General features: G+C 49.2%; 5 protein-coding genes across 5 annotated transcripts; all 5 read right to left on the minus strand.

The window, feature by feature from the left end:
• Positions 1–347: 347 nt before the first annotated feature.
• On the minus strand, positions 348–2,246 carry N7498_002649 (sphinganine-1-phosphate aldolase DPL1; the record flags this gene model as incomplete). The annotated part of the gene is made up of 4 exons (XM_058449711.1): positions 348–1,359; positions 1,415–1,548; positions 1,612–2,089; positions 2,152–2,246. 4 exons carry the CDS (start codon positions 2,244–2,246, stop codon positions 348–350), a joined length of 1,719 nt encoding a protein of 572 aa, XP_058312055.1.
• Positions 2,247–2,757: 511 nt separating this feature from the next.
• hcsA (homocitrate synthase) lies at positions 2,758–4,413 on the minus strand (the record flags this gene model as incomplete). Its single annotated transcript, XM_058449712.1, has 5 exons — positions 2,758–3,724; positions 3,780–3,847; positions 3,912–3,992; positions 4,061–4,290; positions 4,353–4,413. 5 exons carry the CDS (start codon positions 4,411–4,413, stop codon positions 2,758–2,760), a joined length of 1,407 nt encoding a protein of 468 aa, XP_058312056.1.
• A 1,378-nt stretch (positions 4,414–5,791) lies between these two features.
• On the minus strand, positions 5,792–7,266 carry N7498_002651 (DUF2841 domain-containing protein; the record flags this gene model as incomplete). Its single annotated transcript, XM_058449713.1, has 4 exons — positions 5,792–6,187; positions 6,262–6,581; positions 6,640–7,023; positions 7,071–7,266. 4 exons carry the CDS (start codon positions 7,264–7,266, stop codon positions 5,792–5,794), a joined length of 1,296 nt encoding a protein of 431 aa, XP_058312057.1.
• A 2,730-nt stretch (positions 7,267–9,996) lies between these two features.
• Positions 9,997–10,993, minus strand: N7498_002652 (oxidoreductase, short-chain dehydrogenase/reductase family; the record flags this gene model as incomplete). The annotated part of the gene is made up of 4 exons (XM_058449714.1): positions 9,997–10,208; positions 10,290–10,457; positions 10,512–10,702; positions 10,773–10,993. 4 exons carry the CDS (start codon positions 10,991–10,993, stop codon positions 9,997–9,999), a joined length of 792 nt encoding a protein of 263 aa, XP_058312058.1.
• A 480-nt stretch (positions 10,994–11,473) lies between these two features.
• Positions 11,474–12,400, minus strand: N7498_002653 (uncharacterized protein; the record flags this gene model as incomplete). Its single annotated transcript, XM_058449715.1, has 1 exon — positions 11,474–12,400. The coding sequence occupies one exon, from the start codon at positions 12,398–12,400 to the stop codon at positions 11,474–11,476; it is 927 nt and encodes a 308-aa protein (XP_058312059.1).
• Between the last annotated feature and the right edge of the window lie 1,079 nt (positions 12,401–13,479).

Here is a 13,479-nt window from a genome sequence, read left to right on the forward strand (position 1 = left end):
TTAGTGCTCTTCCGAGACCAAGTTTCTTGATGGTGCATGAAGGGCCGTGCAGCCTTTTCTTTTCTTTTTCTTTTTTGCTGTGATATTATTGCATGGAGCGGGCTTCTTTTCATGTCATGTACTCTACGTCCCTATTTTTTTCAACTACTGTACTATACCGGACGTCATTCCACAATCAGACAATTTTACTTGAAACAAAAAATATATGCAATTTGAATTAAACGCTGGATAGCAATCGCGTCAATCGTTTTCGAAATCGACCTGCGCAGCCTAAGGACTGGTTAAGGATATCTGGGAAAGCAATGGCCGGTGATGTACAGTGAAAGGAAAGAAGCTCCACTCGTGCTTTACGCTTTGTACAGCGTGTCAAGGAAGCCCTCTGCCAGACGGCTCACAATGCTCTTATCAGGTATGCTTCCAGCAACACCGTAGAGGGCGGAGGTCTCGCCACGTTTCAAGATGTAAGCCTTGCCTTGCTGGCGGCGTTCCTCGGCCTTCTCCAGCTCTTTCTCAATGACTTCGACCACGTCTGCGATGAGGTGGTCGACGGCTTTTGCCGTGGGAATGGTGAAAGCACAGTGCAGGGCAGCTGGGGACTGCAGGGCGTTGAGGTGCCAGCCCTTCGCGGAGAGATCGTCGGCGATGTCGTAGGTATCAATAGCGCCGTTCTTGCTGCGGAAGGCGACCACGCTGACCATAGGGTTACCCACGACCTCCATGTGAAGCGAGATTATGGGATGTCCACGGACAGCAGAGTCGAACTTGCGCGCGGCATTGATGATCTCCGTGCAGCTGTTGATGTATCCCGTCTCACCAACGCTCATCAAGCTAGCCCAGCAGCCAGCAATCAGCGCACCGGGGCGAGAACCGGCTACGGAAGGCGAGGCGTAGACGCCGCCCGACCAGTCAGGGTAGATGAAGTACTGGTTACTGCGATAGGCCTTGTTCCGATACAGAACAACGGAGTTGCCCTTGGGCGCAAATCCGTACTTGTGAGTATCCACACTGATACTGGTGACACCGGGCTGGCGGAAGTCGAAGCCACCCTCTTCTTCGTAAGGTGAGGGGAAGCCAGCCTTCTTAAGAAGAGCAATAACGAAAGAGCCCAAGCAACAATCCACGTGAAGAGGGATCTTGTACTTGGTTGCAAGGTGCGACAGAGCGGGAATATCATCGACGATACCATGGGGGAAGTTGGGTGCTGAGCCCACAAGGAGAACAGTGTTGGGGTTTATCAAACGTCGCACAGCGTGGACGTCAACCTTGAACTCGGGTTCAGGGCAAGGGACGCGATGCAGCTTAATCTTGAAGTAGTTGCAGGCCTTGATGAAGGCTGCGTGTGCGGTATCCGGAATGATCCTGCATATTGTCAGCAACTACATATCACTAACATCCAGAGAAAAGCCGAGCTCACATTTCCGGCTCCGTGATCCCTCGCTCCAAGAGGCCCTTTTGCCGGGCCGCCAAGCAGGCCATGAGGATAGATTCCGTGCCACCACCGGTGGTGACACCAGCGCCATCCGAGGGAGCATTGAACAGAGACAAGACCTGCAAAAATTAGCTATCCGTCCCCAACGGTGTCGCGCAGTATATAGAGCACAAAGAACATACCATAGCAACCACCTCGGCCTCCATCTTGCGAACGCCAGGGAAAACATCTGGGTGAATCGGGTTGGCAACGCCAAATTGGCCAAATGCATCTGCCTGGAGTTTCAAGAGGTCCTTGCCACCATGATACACCGCACCACTCACGCGTCCATCTTCCCAGCGTGTATGTTCCAAGCCAGCCAACTTAGTGAGCTCCTCACGAATCTGATCCGCAGACCAGCCATCCTTAGGCAGCGTGAGATACCGAGTAACATCCGGACCTCTCTGTACAAGCTTCGATTCAAGGTTCTCAATAGCTGTAGAGACCTGCTTATCGACTTGGCCTCGGACGCCGGGGGTGCGTAGGAAGATAGAGTAACAGAACAGGCGAACAGCGATGTAAGCGTTGCGGATGCTTCCTAAAAGGCCGTAGCCACGAAGCGAATAGAATGTCTTGCGCGTGTAGCGGAAAAGGAAGAGTATAAATACGATGTTGCGGATGCTGTGGTGGTTCCGGTCAGCGATGACGATGGACGTTTCGCGGGGGAGGCGCGGTCTACTCACAGGTCCAGATTGACGGCAGATAAATGCGCGCTGGACGCCCGGCCGTACCCCAGCAGCTTATTCTGCAGGGCGACAGGGAGAGTCGTGGAACCCATTGTGTCCCTATGGATAGAGGTATGTAATGATGGGAGAGCTTGTCGCCGATCGGGAAAGTGGACGTTAAGTACCGTCGGTTCCGCCCGCGGATCCCGGACTGTCTTAGCGCCTGCCGAGGCTGCCACATGAAGAACCCTAGCACTTGTATTGGACAATTCTTGACTTCGTACACTTCCATCTTCCAATTTAGCTACTTGGAGGTTATTGTCCAGAGTATACCATGCATTCTACGCGGAAAGATAGTCATTTGAATGCTTGAATTGTTGCAGCCGAGTGGGCTTCGCTTATATACATGGAGAGATCGCTCTCCGAACACCGGTCCAGACCTTCCTTTTCGGTATTCATAAAAAACAAGAACGACTTTTGGAATCCAGAAGAAAAAAAGAAAAAAGTCCCAAACACATAAATCACATCAAATCATCAGAGATTCCACCGCATCCGGACTTTATAATGAATGCGGAAATGGTCTGGCGAAAAGCACGCTATTTAACACAGGATATATGATGTCGCTTAAAGGGCAACACCGTTGGCCTGAGCCTCAGCGGCAAGCTCCTTTTCCTTGGCGGCGAACTGGGCCTGCTCCTCGGGGTTCAGGTCCATTAGAGGCTTGTTCTCACCGGACTTCAGGTTGCGGTGATAGGCGCGGATGACGGAGTCGGCGTCATCGACGGCGATGGGACGAATGTCAGCAAGAGCCTTGATCTTGGCGGTGCACTCCTTGCACTGAGTGTCAGTAAGATCGATCTTGAGCTGCTGAGCACGCGACTTAATGGCGTTCCAGCCGGTCAGACGAGAGGCGAAATGGACGTAGCGGGTCATGCCGAAGTCGGCAGGATTGATGATCTCATAGGTGCTGGGGTTGTTAAGGATAGCCTTGGCGTGGATACCGGCCTTGTGGGTAAAGGCACAGAAACCGGTGATGTAGTTGTTGAAGGGAATGTTGACCTGGACGGCCTCGGCGACGAGGTCCTCGATGTCCTTGATCTTCTCCAGCTTATACTTGCTCTTAACGTACTCGGGGTCGGCGACCATCATGCGGGCCATCAGACCACCGAGAGGAGTGATACCGTTGCGCTCACCGATACCGAGGACGGATGTATCAATGTGGGTGGCACCAGCCTCGAGGGCACAGTAAGCGTTGGCGATGGCGCAGCCAGTGTCGTTATGGAAGTGAGTCTCAATATCACAGCCAACAACACCACGGAGCACACGGACGAGTTCGTAGACCTGGCGGGGGGAGGCACAGCCGACAGTGTCCGCAATACCGACACGCTGAACACCGACCTTATCGACGGCGGAGTAGATGGACAGAAGGTCTACCAGGTCGGAACGGAAAGAGTCCTCGCTGGAGAAACGGATCTCAATACCCTTGGACTTGACGAACTGGATAACTTCAATGGCGGCGTTCTTGATGTAGGTCATGTCCTTGCCGTGAGAGTGCTCACGGAGGTAGGAGGAAGTGCCAATAACGACATCGCTAGAAATCGGGTCAGAAATAATTCAACAAGTCTCAAACAATGTGAATAACTCACACTCCGTCAACACCAGTCTCGACTGCCACGCGGGCATCATCCATGTGACAGCGAATGTGAGTGAGAATCTAAGCACAATTAAACTCCAGCTCAACCAAATGGTCACAATTTGCCTCATGGTCCAAAACGTACCTTGGCCTTCAGACCAAGCTTGCAGATAGCCTCGCAGTCAGCACGGGACTGCTCGGAAGCGCAGGGGCTGGTGAGCTCGATCTATCGCAGTACCCACGGTTAGACTTCGTCTCTTTATGATGTTATCCAAAAGGTTGTCAATGACTCACGTAGTCAACACCGAAATCATCGAGAGCCCTGGCAATCTCAATCTTCTTCTCGGTGTCAAAGAAGGCGTTGGCGAATTGCTCACCCTCACGCAGAGTGCTCTCGATGATCTGGAAGCGGGAGACATTGCTCAAGAAGTCGGTAACACCGACGTTGTGGCCATAAGGATTGCGGGAGGGGGCGGGGTGAGGGTTCTGGCGGGTTTCGATGCCAGTGAAGCCCGGGTGGTCACCTAGAGTTCCTGGCGTTAGCACGGCGAGTTCGATGTCCAAGTCTGCTGGATCAGTCTCTTACCATTGGTACCGTTGGCACCGTTGGCTTGCCCATTGAGCTCGGGGTCGGCACCGGGACACATTGTGTGCGTAGATAGTGGGGTGGAGGGGTCAAGGAGTGCGCGGGTGGACGGGAGTGACGATAGCAGTCAAAGGGATGCAAAAGTAAGGTAAAGTGACCAAGTACAAGACCGAGTCAGTTCAGCGATGATATTTATGTGCTGAGGAGAAAGGAAGTAAGAGTCATAGTGGAGTGGGCGGTGTGGTTCTTCTGCGTAGTAATCGGCACTCTTTCGCTCGGCGGCAAAAAGCGAAATTTTTCACCTGGGGGTGGGGAGCGCCGGGTTCGCTCACTGGATATCTGGTCCGTGGTATGTGCAGCTGAATCCAAATCTGTACTTTCTCCCCGGTATGACTCAAAGGGATCTACTATGGCTGATCTACTACGCCCTATGCATCAATTGCCCATGAATGTGGTGAGGAATGGCGGGTTGCCGACTCGATCCTACATTCTGCCCTTGGGTGCATTTTGAGGGGAACCGACATCGGCCTGCGGGGCCGGACTCAGTAACTTTTTTTTTTTTTGCCTGCGGGAGTGGATTTTGCCGATGACCTGGTCCAAGAATCTGAAATTGGTCATACTACACGTACCACTTAATCAACAATTAAGATAAGGTAGTTACCGTAGACGTAGGAACTGTCGATTTCCAGGGATGCCCTGATGCCCTTACATTGGATAATGTCGTCATCCCCATTTGCCCCACGCCGGTTGGCTGGCGCTAAACGTAGGTGATGGATTCACCCGACTTTCGTGAGACCGTGTCGATCATATGCGATTGTATCTTACCGATGAAATGTTACCTGGGCTAGTACCGACAATGAAGCTATGCAAGAATTTGAAGAACCATCGCTCTCCAAGCACAGAATGTTATGAATTAAGTACTCGTAGGACTCGAGTACTTTCTTCGGCCAAGGCGCAGCTTCTCCCTAGGATGAGAATGTGGAGGACAAGATTTCCTACACATGTATTCCGATAGCTCTGAGTGCCACTGTGATGTCGACTTGGTCTACCGCGAGCTAGTTCTAGGTCTTGTAGTTCGATCAGTGTGGCACAGCATTATGGCCATTGTGATTGGAAAGGCTGAACTGAAGCGATAGCTTGTCCTAGTGAGTATCCCTGGACGTATCTCAGCGACTGGTATTTTCAATATCTGTTAAATAGAGGATTCATGAGGAAAACCTCGACCGAAGAGATGACCTTTTTCTTGTATATACTCGAAAACTCGCCCATTGTTTGCTGACTAAAAATAATCAGGAAACCCTTTCCTTTTGGCTTTTAAGTCAACGCTTCCCCGGAATTTAAAGTCACGGATGATGCTGTTTCCACCCAATTAACGCCAGAGATGGGACAGAATTCATCGCCATAAAGTCAAAATCTCTAAGGATAGATCGTTTTATGTTTCAATTGAAGTAGTACGGGAAAGTATATGTTCCCATGGACTCCCCGTGACACTCCGTGGTAGGCTGTTCGATGGTTGAAACTTGGTGCAGGAGGCTCTGAAGCTCGTCGTAACTTTCCGGTGAGAACGGCTGGGAGTTCATGAAGCTAGAAGAGTGATATCCTAAAGAATAATGGCTAGACGTGGTAGGAACACTCGTCACAACATCTTGCCGCTTTCTCTTTGGATCCTGTTGCAACGTCGACGCCGACGGAGGATCAAAGTTGCGGTAGTGGTGTATGGGAAGGTCCTGCGTGATGTTCTGTGTCGGACTAGGGGAGGTAGAATGAGAGTTGGGGGGATTCGCGCGGGGCGCAAAGACAGCCTGGTGTCCGTCCCCATCTAGAATATGTCTGCTCTGGATGCACACCGTTTCGGTTATCTGCCCTTTCTCTTGGCTGAGTGCCTCAGTTTGGGTCCTCTTTCGGCTACTTTTCCCATGACTGCTTGAGATCCCGATTGCGTCAGGTAGATTCGCTCGAGAAATGGCCACCACGGCCTTGCCATCTGCGGCCAGTAAGTTGTTATGGCCAACGCGATAGTTTGCTTGAGCACGGCGCACGTACCGGTGATCCCCTCTAAAAACTTTTCTTCTTCCTCTCGGACCTGATATAGTTCGTCCAGTATTTGTAATCGCTCGGGTGGGGAGATTTGGCAACGGATCGGCTCATCTGCTTCTTTCAGTCTCCGGGCGGAGATGCCATAGCTAGTGCGTAGCTCGCAGAGGATATGAACTAGGAGTTTAACGCGTTCTTTTGAGCTTGTCAGGAAACACCTGGGGTACTGAAAGGAAAAGAGGTATAGCCTTACCGGCTTTGAGGAGATGGTCTGGTTCTCGGTGGCTCACTTCAGACGGCCACCACGGCGGCTTGGTCTCGCCGGGGTCCAACATTTGAGTTTCACCAGCGACGACCTTCCGCCCGTTGTAAGGATAACTCAGCTGCTTGCGTGGCTCCACGAGTTTGATGTAGGCTTTTGCCAGGACTCGGCAGTTCGTCTGCTGGAGATTTTGAAATACCCTCTCATAGTACCGCCGCAGAAAGTCATTGTCTCTAATGCTGATCAGGGCTTTTTGATTACTTGTCATGCTGCATTCTTCACTGCGGGGCCTCCTGAGGTGCTGTAGGCTTTGCTGTACATGGAAATGTCCATTGGGCGTCTTTCGCGGGAGGGATGGTGATGCTCCACGCTGAACTACTTCGCGTCAACCAACCGCATGAAGCTGGGTATTTGACACCTACATGGGGAATGTGACGGAACGACTTCCTTCGATCGTGCAACCGCCCTCAGGAAGGCATCTGTAACCCATGGCGACAGGATGGTCTCGCGGCTATTGGCAATAGACTGGGATGTCTCATGGCGCAGGTTGCCGTATCTGTCAATGTAGATGATGGCAAAGTGCGGATATGCCAGATCGTCCTGCTGATATTGCGACATGATACGCAGGATTTGTGCTGGGCGAGAGATCTGGCGGTCAGAAACAAATGACTCGCTCCAGCTACCCAGATACCCGGGGAATTGCCTGCGGTAAGATTGGCCAGCAGCCAAAAAGGAAGAGGAGGAAGTAAGTCCGGATAGCTGGGTATGTCAGTTGAGTCGAGAGATATGCAGTTGGAGTGGGGAAAGAGAGAAAATATCACAAAGTCCAACAGGAGGACTCATAGTATGCGGAGTTTCATAAACAATCTACTAGACCACCAGCCTCGCTGTGGCGCACGGCCCGAGCCTGTTGGAAAAAGTGGAGAGATCAACTCCTAGGCAGAGAAGCAGTGCGAGGTGGGAAGCACGGACAGGAAGTGGCGGGCTCCCAAGTCAGCACCCACGATCATTGGTGTTGTTTGGAAACCGGTGTGTTTTCATGTGCGAGCCACGATGTTCCAGGCTGCCCAGCTATCACCGTAGTTTGTAGCTTCTACCCTCTTATACCAACAGCGTGACTAAAATGTTAGTCCAGCTAGTCGCTGTACGATGGCACTTTTCTTCTCGATATGCAATTAGTGTGATGATGCAAGGGTCAGATTCCCCAACAAAGCAGGCCCTTCTCGCACTGAGGATTCCCACATTCTGGGGATGTGTCCGCTCCTCCGACTATTGTACGGATAAAAGATGATCAATCAATTGTGTATTTTGGGTGGAGAGTAGGGGAAATGACATTTATCGACGATCTGGACTGTGACGCTATGAATCTGGCTACGGGCGATTCCCGTGTGGAGAGATCCTCGCTAGCATGGGAATCCCTGCCCAGGATACTGTATTTTCTCTCTACCGCATGACATGTTCTGCTGGAGATGTACCAGAAGACAATGCACATTCCTGATTCATGTGCGCCACCTGTGGCTGTGTATTGTCGATCAACCACGTCGAGAGATGATCCTTGCCTCAAGAAAGCGGCCGAATGGCACTCAACCAACAAATAGTCTCTCCTCTCGTGCATCTTTACCACATTGGTACGATTCAAGCCTGGGATACTCCGAAAATATACCGATAAACCCCGTCTTTAATTGGTATCGAAATAACCGAATGAGTATTTGGTATCAAGCCGATCGTCCAATTGGATTGGGGTCAGCAGCGAATCGGTCAACATTTGATCAGCATCGCGTGGATCGCAACTTATGGGAAGTGGGGATATGTCTTGTTCGAACGTTTGTGGTAGTGTAACTAAAGTCCTCCGCATACTTCGAAAACGTACGTGGATTTCAGTAGACGCTGAGCCCGGGGCAGCTGCGAACCAAAAGCCTTAGCGAATTTTACCGAGTAGTAGTATAGTAAACAACTTTGGAGCTGGAAATAAGCGAGAAGGGAATAAGACTGCAAAACGATCCGCGTGAGGCTAAGACGGGAAAAATGTGGCCTTAGCGGCGGATAAAACGGAGAATACACACCCACACATCCTAGCTCGGAGGCTCGCTATCAACATAAATCGCTTTTCCCTGTCAAAACAAGCGCGTGGCCGCCATACACCCTGGTTTCTTCGTCAAGCATGGTGTAAACTCCACCTCTCACTCGCTCTCTTCCTCTACGAGGATATTAGCTACACCAGTGTGACTAAGAAAATCCCATTATTTCGAAGAAAATTTTACATGAAGGTTCTTGTCACCAACGAAGATAATGTAGGGGGTTTACAGATTATTGCAAGGTAGATCCATATTCTTCTTGGGTGACAAGTGCACAGTATGCATCGAGAATGGTGGCTTTGTGTTAACAGAAACCTTTTTCCGTGGGTCCCCTCTTGAGGTATCAAATGAGATAGCCCGAGGGGTGGCATTGCCTCTGATCCAAGAAACAGTTGGGTCCTCTGCTCCTCGATGACTAGGATCTGCTCCGTACCGCCCGCGACCTCAACGACTCCCCGCACTTTCGATCGTTTCCCGCCTAATACGCATATCTCATGATGAGTAGACACAATGCAATGATGGCAAGACCTATGAAATAGAAGCTAATGAGCCATGTTTAGTTAGTCGTCATAATACTGCAGAGGCTGGAGTCCCGGTGTAAAAATAGGCCAATCGGTAGCTTTAACCAACCTGTTTCCTAAAAATCGTTCCTTTCGTTTTCTGAAATCTCGAGGTTGTTTGCTTGTCGAAGTGATAACGCCATAGGAAGGATGTCAAGTATCTGAATCTTTAATAAATAGTAAGGAGTTCTACAGAACTTGAATGCAAATATTGATTCGTCCACTGATACGATTAGCACTGAAGGATAGATTGCGTAAGGTTTCATCCTCATACGCTAGACATGCGTCTGGAAGTCACCATTATATAAGGCATTTTTGTTCACCACAATAACTTAAAAAAAGGTCAGCTCTCCCCCATCATTTGACTTGAAAGATAAGTAAAGTATCAAACATGATTCAGGAGCAGGCTGGCAAAACCCCCTTCGAACAAAAACAGAAAAGAAAAGAAAGAAAAGGAAGTTCAAGATTATTACAGTTAAGATAGAATTTACGAATTATTGGTTATTGAGGATTCTTTGACGACTATGTACATGCATACATAGATATTCTACCCCATCGGTCGCGATTTGCGGCTTAGCCCTCATTGTCTCCATTTATTACTCGATATTACCCCCGATCAACAACAATGTCCTCCCTGTCCGGCCATCCGAATGTCGGCTTCTACAACAGTCGATTCTGAAGCTACATTAATATCCTTAGAACATGAAATCTATCTAGTGCATTTTTCGCATTGACTGAGCAAAGTCTTCACAAGCAGAACGACGTTGTCGAGCGATACTGAAAAAGCGGTCCTCCGGCGGAATGCACCCGACATAGACCTCATCATCGCCTTGAACTAGTCCCTCCCAGGCTTTGTCTGTGAATTCTTTCAAGGGCATGCCCATTTGGCGACCCTTTTCGACTCCCATGTAATCGTGTAGTTCCGCTATATTTCCATGAGCATATTACCATTATTTGCCTCCGCAAGTTTGAGCGAAGAAAGGGGGAACAAACGAAATGAACCTACTCTGAACAGCCGGAGGAAAGACTTCAATCACGTTGACGTTGGACTTGGCCTCTCTTAATTGAGCCCGAAGACACATGGCGAATGTATTCAAAGCCGCCTTGGATGCGCAATAACCAGGCAAGGAGACCGCAGGCACGATCGCGAGGTTTGATTCGGTGCTGTTCCGCACTATTAGCTTTGATATACAATGGGATATTTAAGGGGCGCCTAACAAAATCAGACCTGCCGCAGTTGTCTTCCCCGACAAGAAAGGGAGAAAAGCGCTCGCCAGAGTCACAGCAGCGGTATAGTTGATATACATTATTTGATGGTACATAGGCAAATCAACGGTCTGGGGGGATGTAAAATCGGTCGCCCGCTGGAAGCCGGCATTTATGAAGACACAGTCGATATCGGGGTATTGACTGGTTACCCTATTCGATCGTTTGGCTGCTTTAGCCTTGATATGGCCATTAAAATAGAGAGCTGGGGGTAATGACTTACTCTGCCACGAATTGAGGAATGGCATCAAGCTTGCCGATATCAAAAATGACGCCATGGGCTTTGTTGGTGCCATTCTCTTGCACCCATGCGTCCAGACGCTCTTGGCGTCGACCCACAGCGGTCACTTGAATGTTATGTTCGAGCATTTTAATGGCCATGGCATGTCCAATGCCAGAGGTAGCTCCGATGAGCAGGACGTGCTTATAGGGAAAATTGATCATGGTGCAGGCTTCGTGGTGGAATTAGATGAGGGTGGAGGATTTGAACTTAACGTTAAAATGAGAGCCGAACATTCGGTTACATAGTGTTTATAAGCATGACTTGTGTAATTTAATGGTTGGAATGTGCACCATTTGTTCAAACTGAGAGCGGTAAGAGATACTGAATACAAGGAAAGTGGATCGCAAATCCGGTATTCCTCGGTTGCAAGTGAACATTACTCGCTAGCAGATTATCTTCAGGGAAATTACAAGACGCTGGTGGTGGGGACTCCAGGACCGCTATAGTGACGTACATCGGACTTAACGTAACTGACCGTCGGAGATAATAAAGGGTACAGGAAAGTCAGTGCGGGCTTATTTAAGATGGCGTGGGATGATTTTGGCACTTTCAAATCATTAATTTCAATATACATATAGCCATGGCAACAGTAGGTAGTGTCCCACACTCTCACAGTTGCTTTGATAAACCAGTCTGCATATCTAGGAGTTTCGGATTTCCAAGATTTTTTGACGAAGAAAGTTCTCAACAGTTGTGGGCTTCCGTCCAATTAACCACTCTAACACGTTCGTATTGCCTTTGATTCCATAAAAATTGTAGTAGAGTAGCAGTCGATGGATCGCATCACGGGTACCTGGTGGAACATCGCCCTCCTTCCCAGCGAACATACTTTGAAATTGGTCTGCGGATTCAAAGTACCCCTTCTCTGGGATCTGAATAGGCTTGCCGATTTCCCCACTTAGCATCGCAATTAAGTCGGCATAGGAGGTTGGTCCAGTGGAGCAGGCTGTGTACTCTGCCAGGTAATGCTTCTCTCTCTCATTGAAAATACCCGCGAATGCTTCCGCCAGGTCCTGTAGGGCGGTAAATGAGAACGTTACTTGTGGATCAAAGCGGGCAGGGAAGACAGGTTCTTCCGGTTGCAGCAATTTCTCCACCGGAAACTGATCCAGGATATGACTCGGTTGAACGATGGTGTAGTTGAGCCCGGATTCAATCAGGTATTCCTCCACGTAGCGCTTGCAATCGTGATTCATCAATTTGCGGATTTGCGGATGCAGCACGGACGAGTAAACGAAGTGCTTAAAAGTACCGTGCCGGGATTCGTGGCGCGCAGCGTCGATCATGGTGTACCCGATTTCAGTTTCATGGCTATGAAGAGATGGCCCTATGTAAAGCACGGTCGTAACTCCCGACAATATGCGCCGCGCATCGTCGATACGGGACATGTCGGCTCGCACAACTGTCGCATTAGGGTACTTTGTCTTCAGAAGCTCCTCGGAGGACGTAGTGTTCACAGCGAGCCGCAGTTGTTTCCATGTATTGTAGAGAAGAGGAATCAGCCGGGAACATTGCTTGCCGCTCGCACAAGTGAGAAGAAGAACATCGTTTTTGTAATCAACTGACATTTTGACGACTGGCTTTCATACGGGAAGGAAAAGTCGGGGGAAAGAATTAAATAATCTTATATTAACCTCCTGGGGGAATGTCAAGTATTGACGTACAATTTTTGAATAACGTCAGCATATAACCGGAGTTAAGGAAACACGACCACGACCCGGTTAACAAGTACGTTGTTGGTTCTCTGTGGTTGATGTCACTGGCTTGAGGGTGTCTTAGCGGGGTCGGGTCTTTTGAACGCCGACCTTTGATTCAAAAACGCGGTGAAAGAGAGCCTTACTGACCACTTCGTTCTCAGTTTTATCGCATTATTTGGAAACCTCGGGCGCTGTTATGACAATTACCGAGAGATGTGACGCTTAAGGTTGGATATACTCGATGGTACAATGTAGATGCTAGACTTTTGGTATCATAATAAGACTTATTTTGACCAGTTCGAATTTGCTACTTCAAGGGGCCAAATGAAGCAAGATGAGGTTCATAAATTCAAGATTACTGTAAGAAATTTAGTCCATTTAATTTGAAGTTTCACAAAGTGCCGCAGCAACACGGAATCCATGTAGGAGGCCTTGCGGTTCTCAATGGCCGACAGAAATTCGACATCGGCCTCACGCGGAAGATTTTACCGATAGAAAGGAGGAGCTAGCCTGTAAAGCCCGTGATGATAGTATCAATTTGATCCACCCTCGAAATATAATATCCAACGAGTAGGCGTGCAACCGACCGACCGGGACTAAATTCCCTCTCGTCTCCACGTGGAATTATTGGAATGACGTCACATCGATGAAAGTTAGCAGAGCAGGCAAAATCTACAGGCGTTTGCCCTTTTCCTGTAGAGGATACTCTTCTTTCTCGTAATGATTGATCTTACTCTCTATCAGTTATATGACCTTGGAGTCATATCTGATATCATCGTGATCAGTACTACTTGCCAATTACCGGAGTCTTAAAAAGTTTCAACCCCTTCTGATTGCCAATTTCATTGCCCTAATCGTTTATCAATTCAGAGAAAACCGCTTTCCTAGAGGGTTCTATCACTGTTAAGTCGTCGGGAAATTGCTCTAGTTCTGAGAGCTGCGTGTGAGAA

This window comes from Penicillium cinerascens, assembly GCF_028974065.1.
Source record: "Penicillium cinerascens strain IBT 15544 chromosome Unknown contig_1_segment0_segment0, whole genome shotgun sequence".
NCBI lineage: Eukaryota > Fungi > Ascomycota > Eurotiomycetes > Eurotiales > Aspergillaceae > Penicillium > Penicillium cinerascens.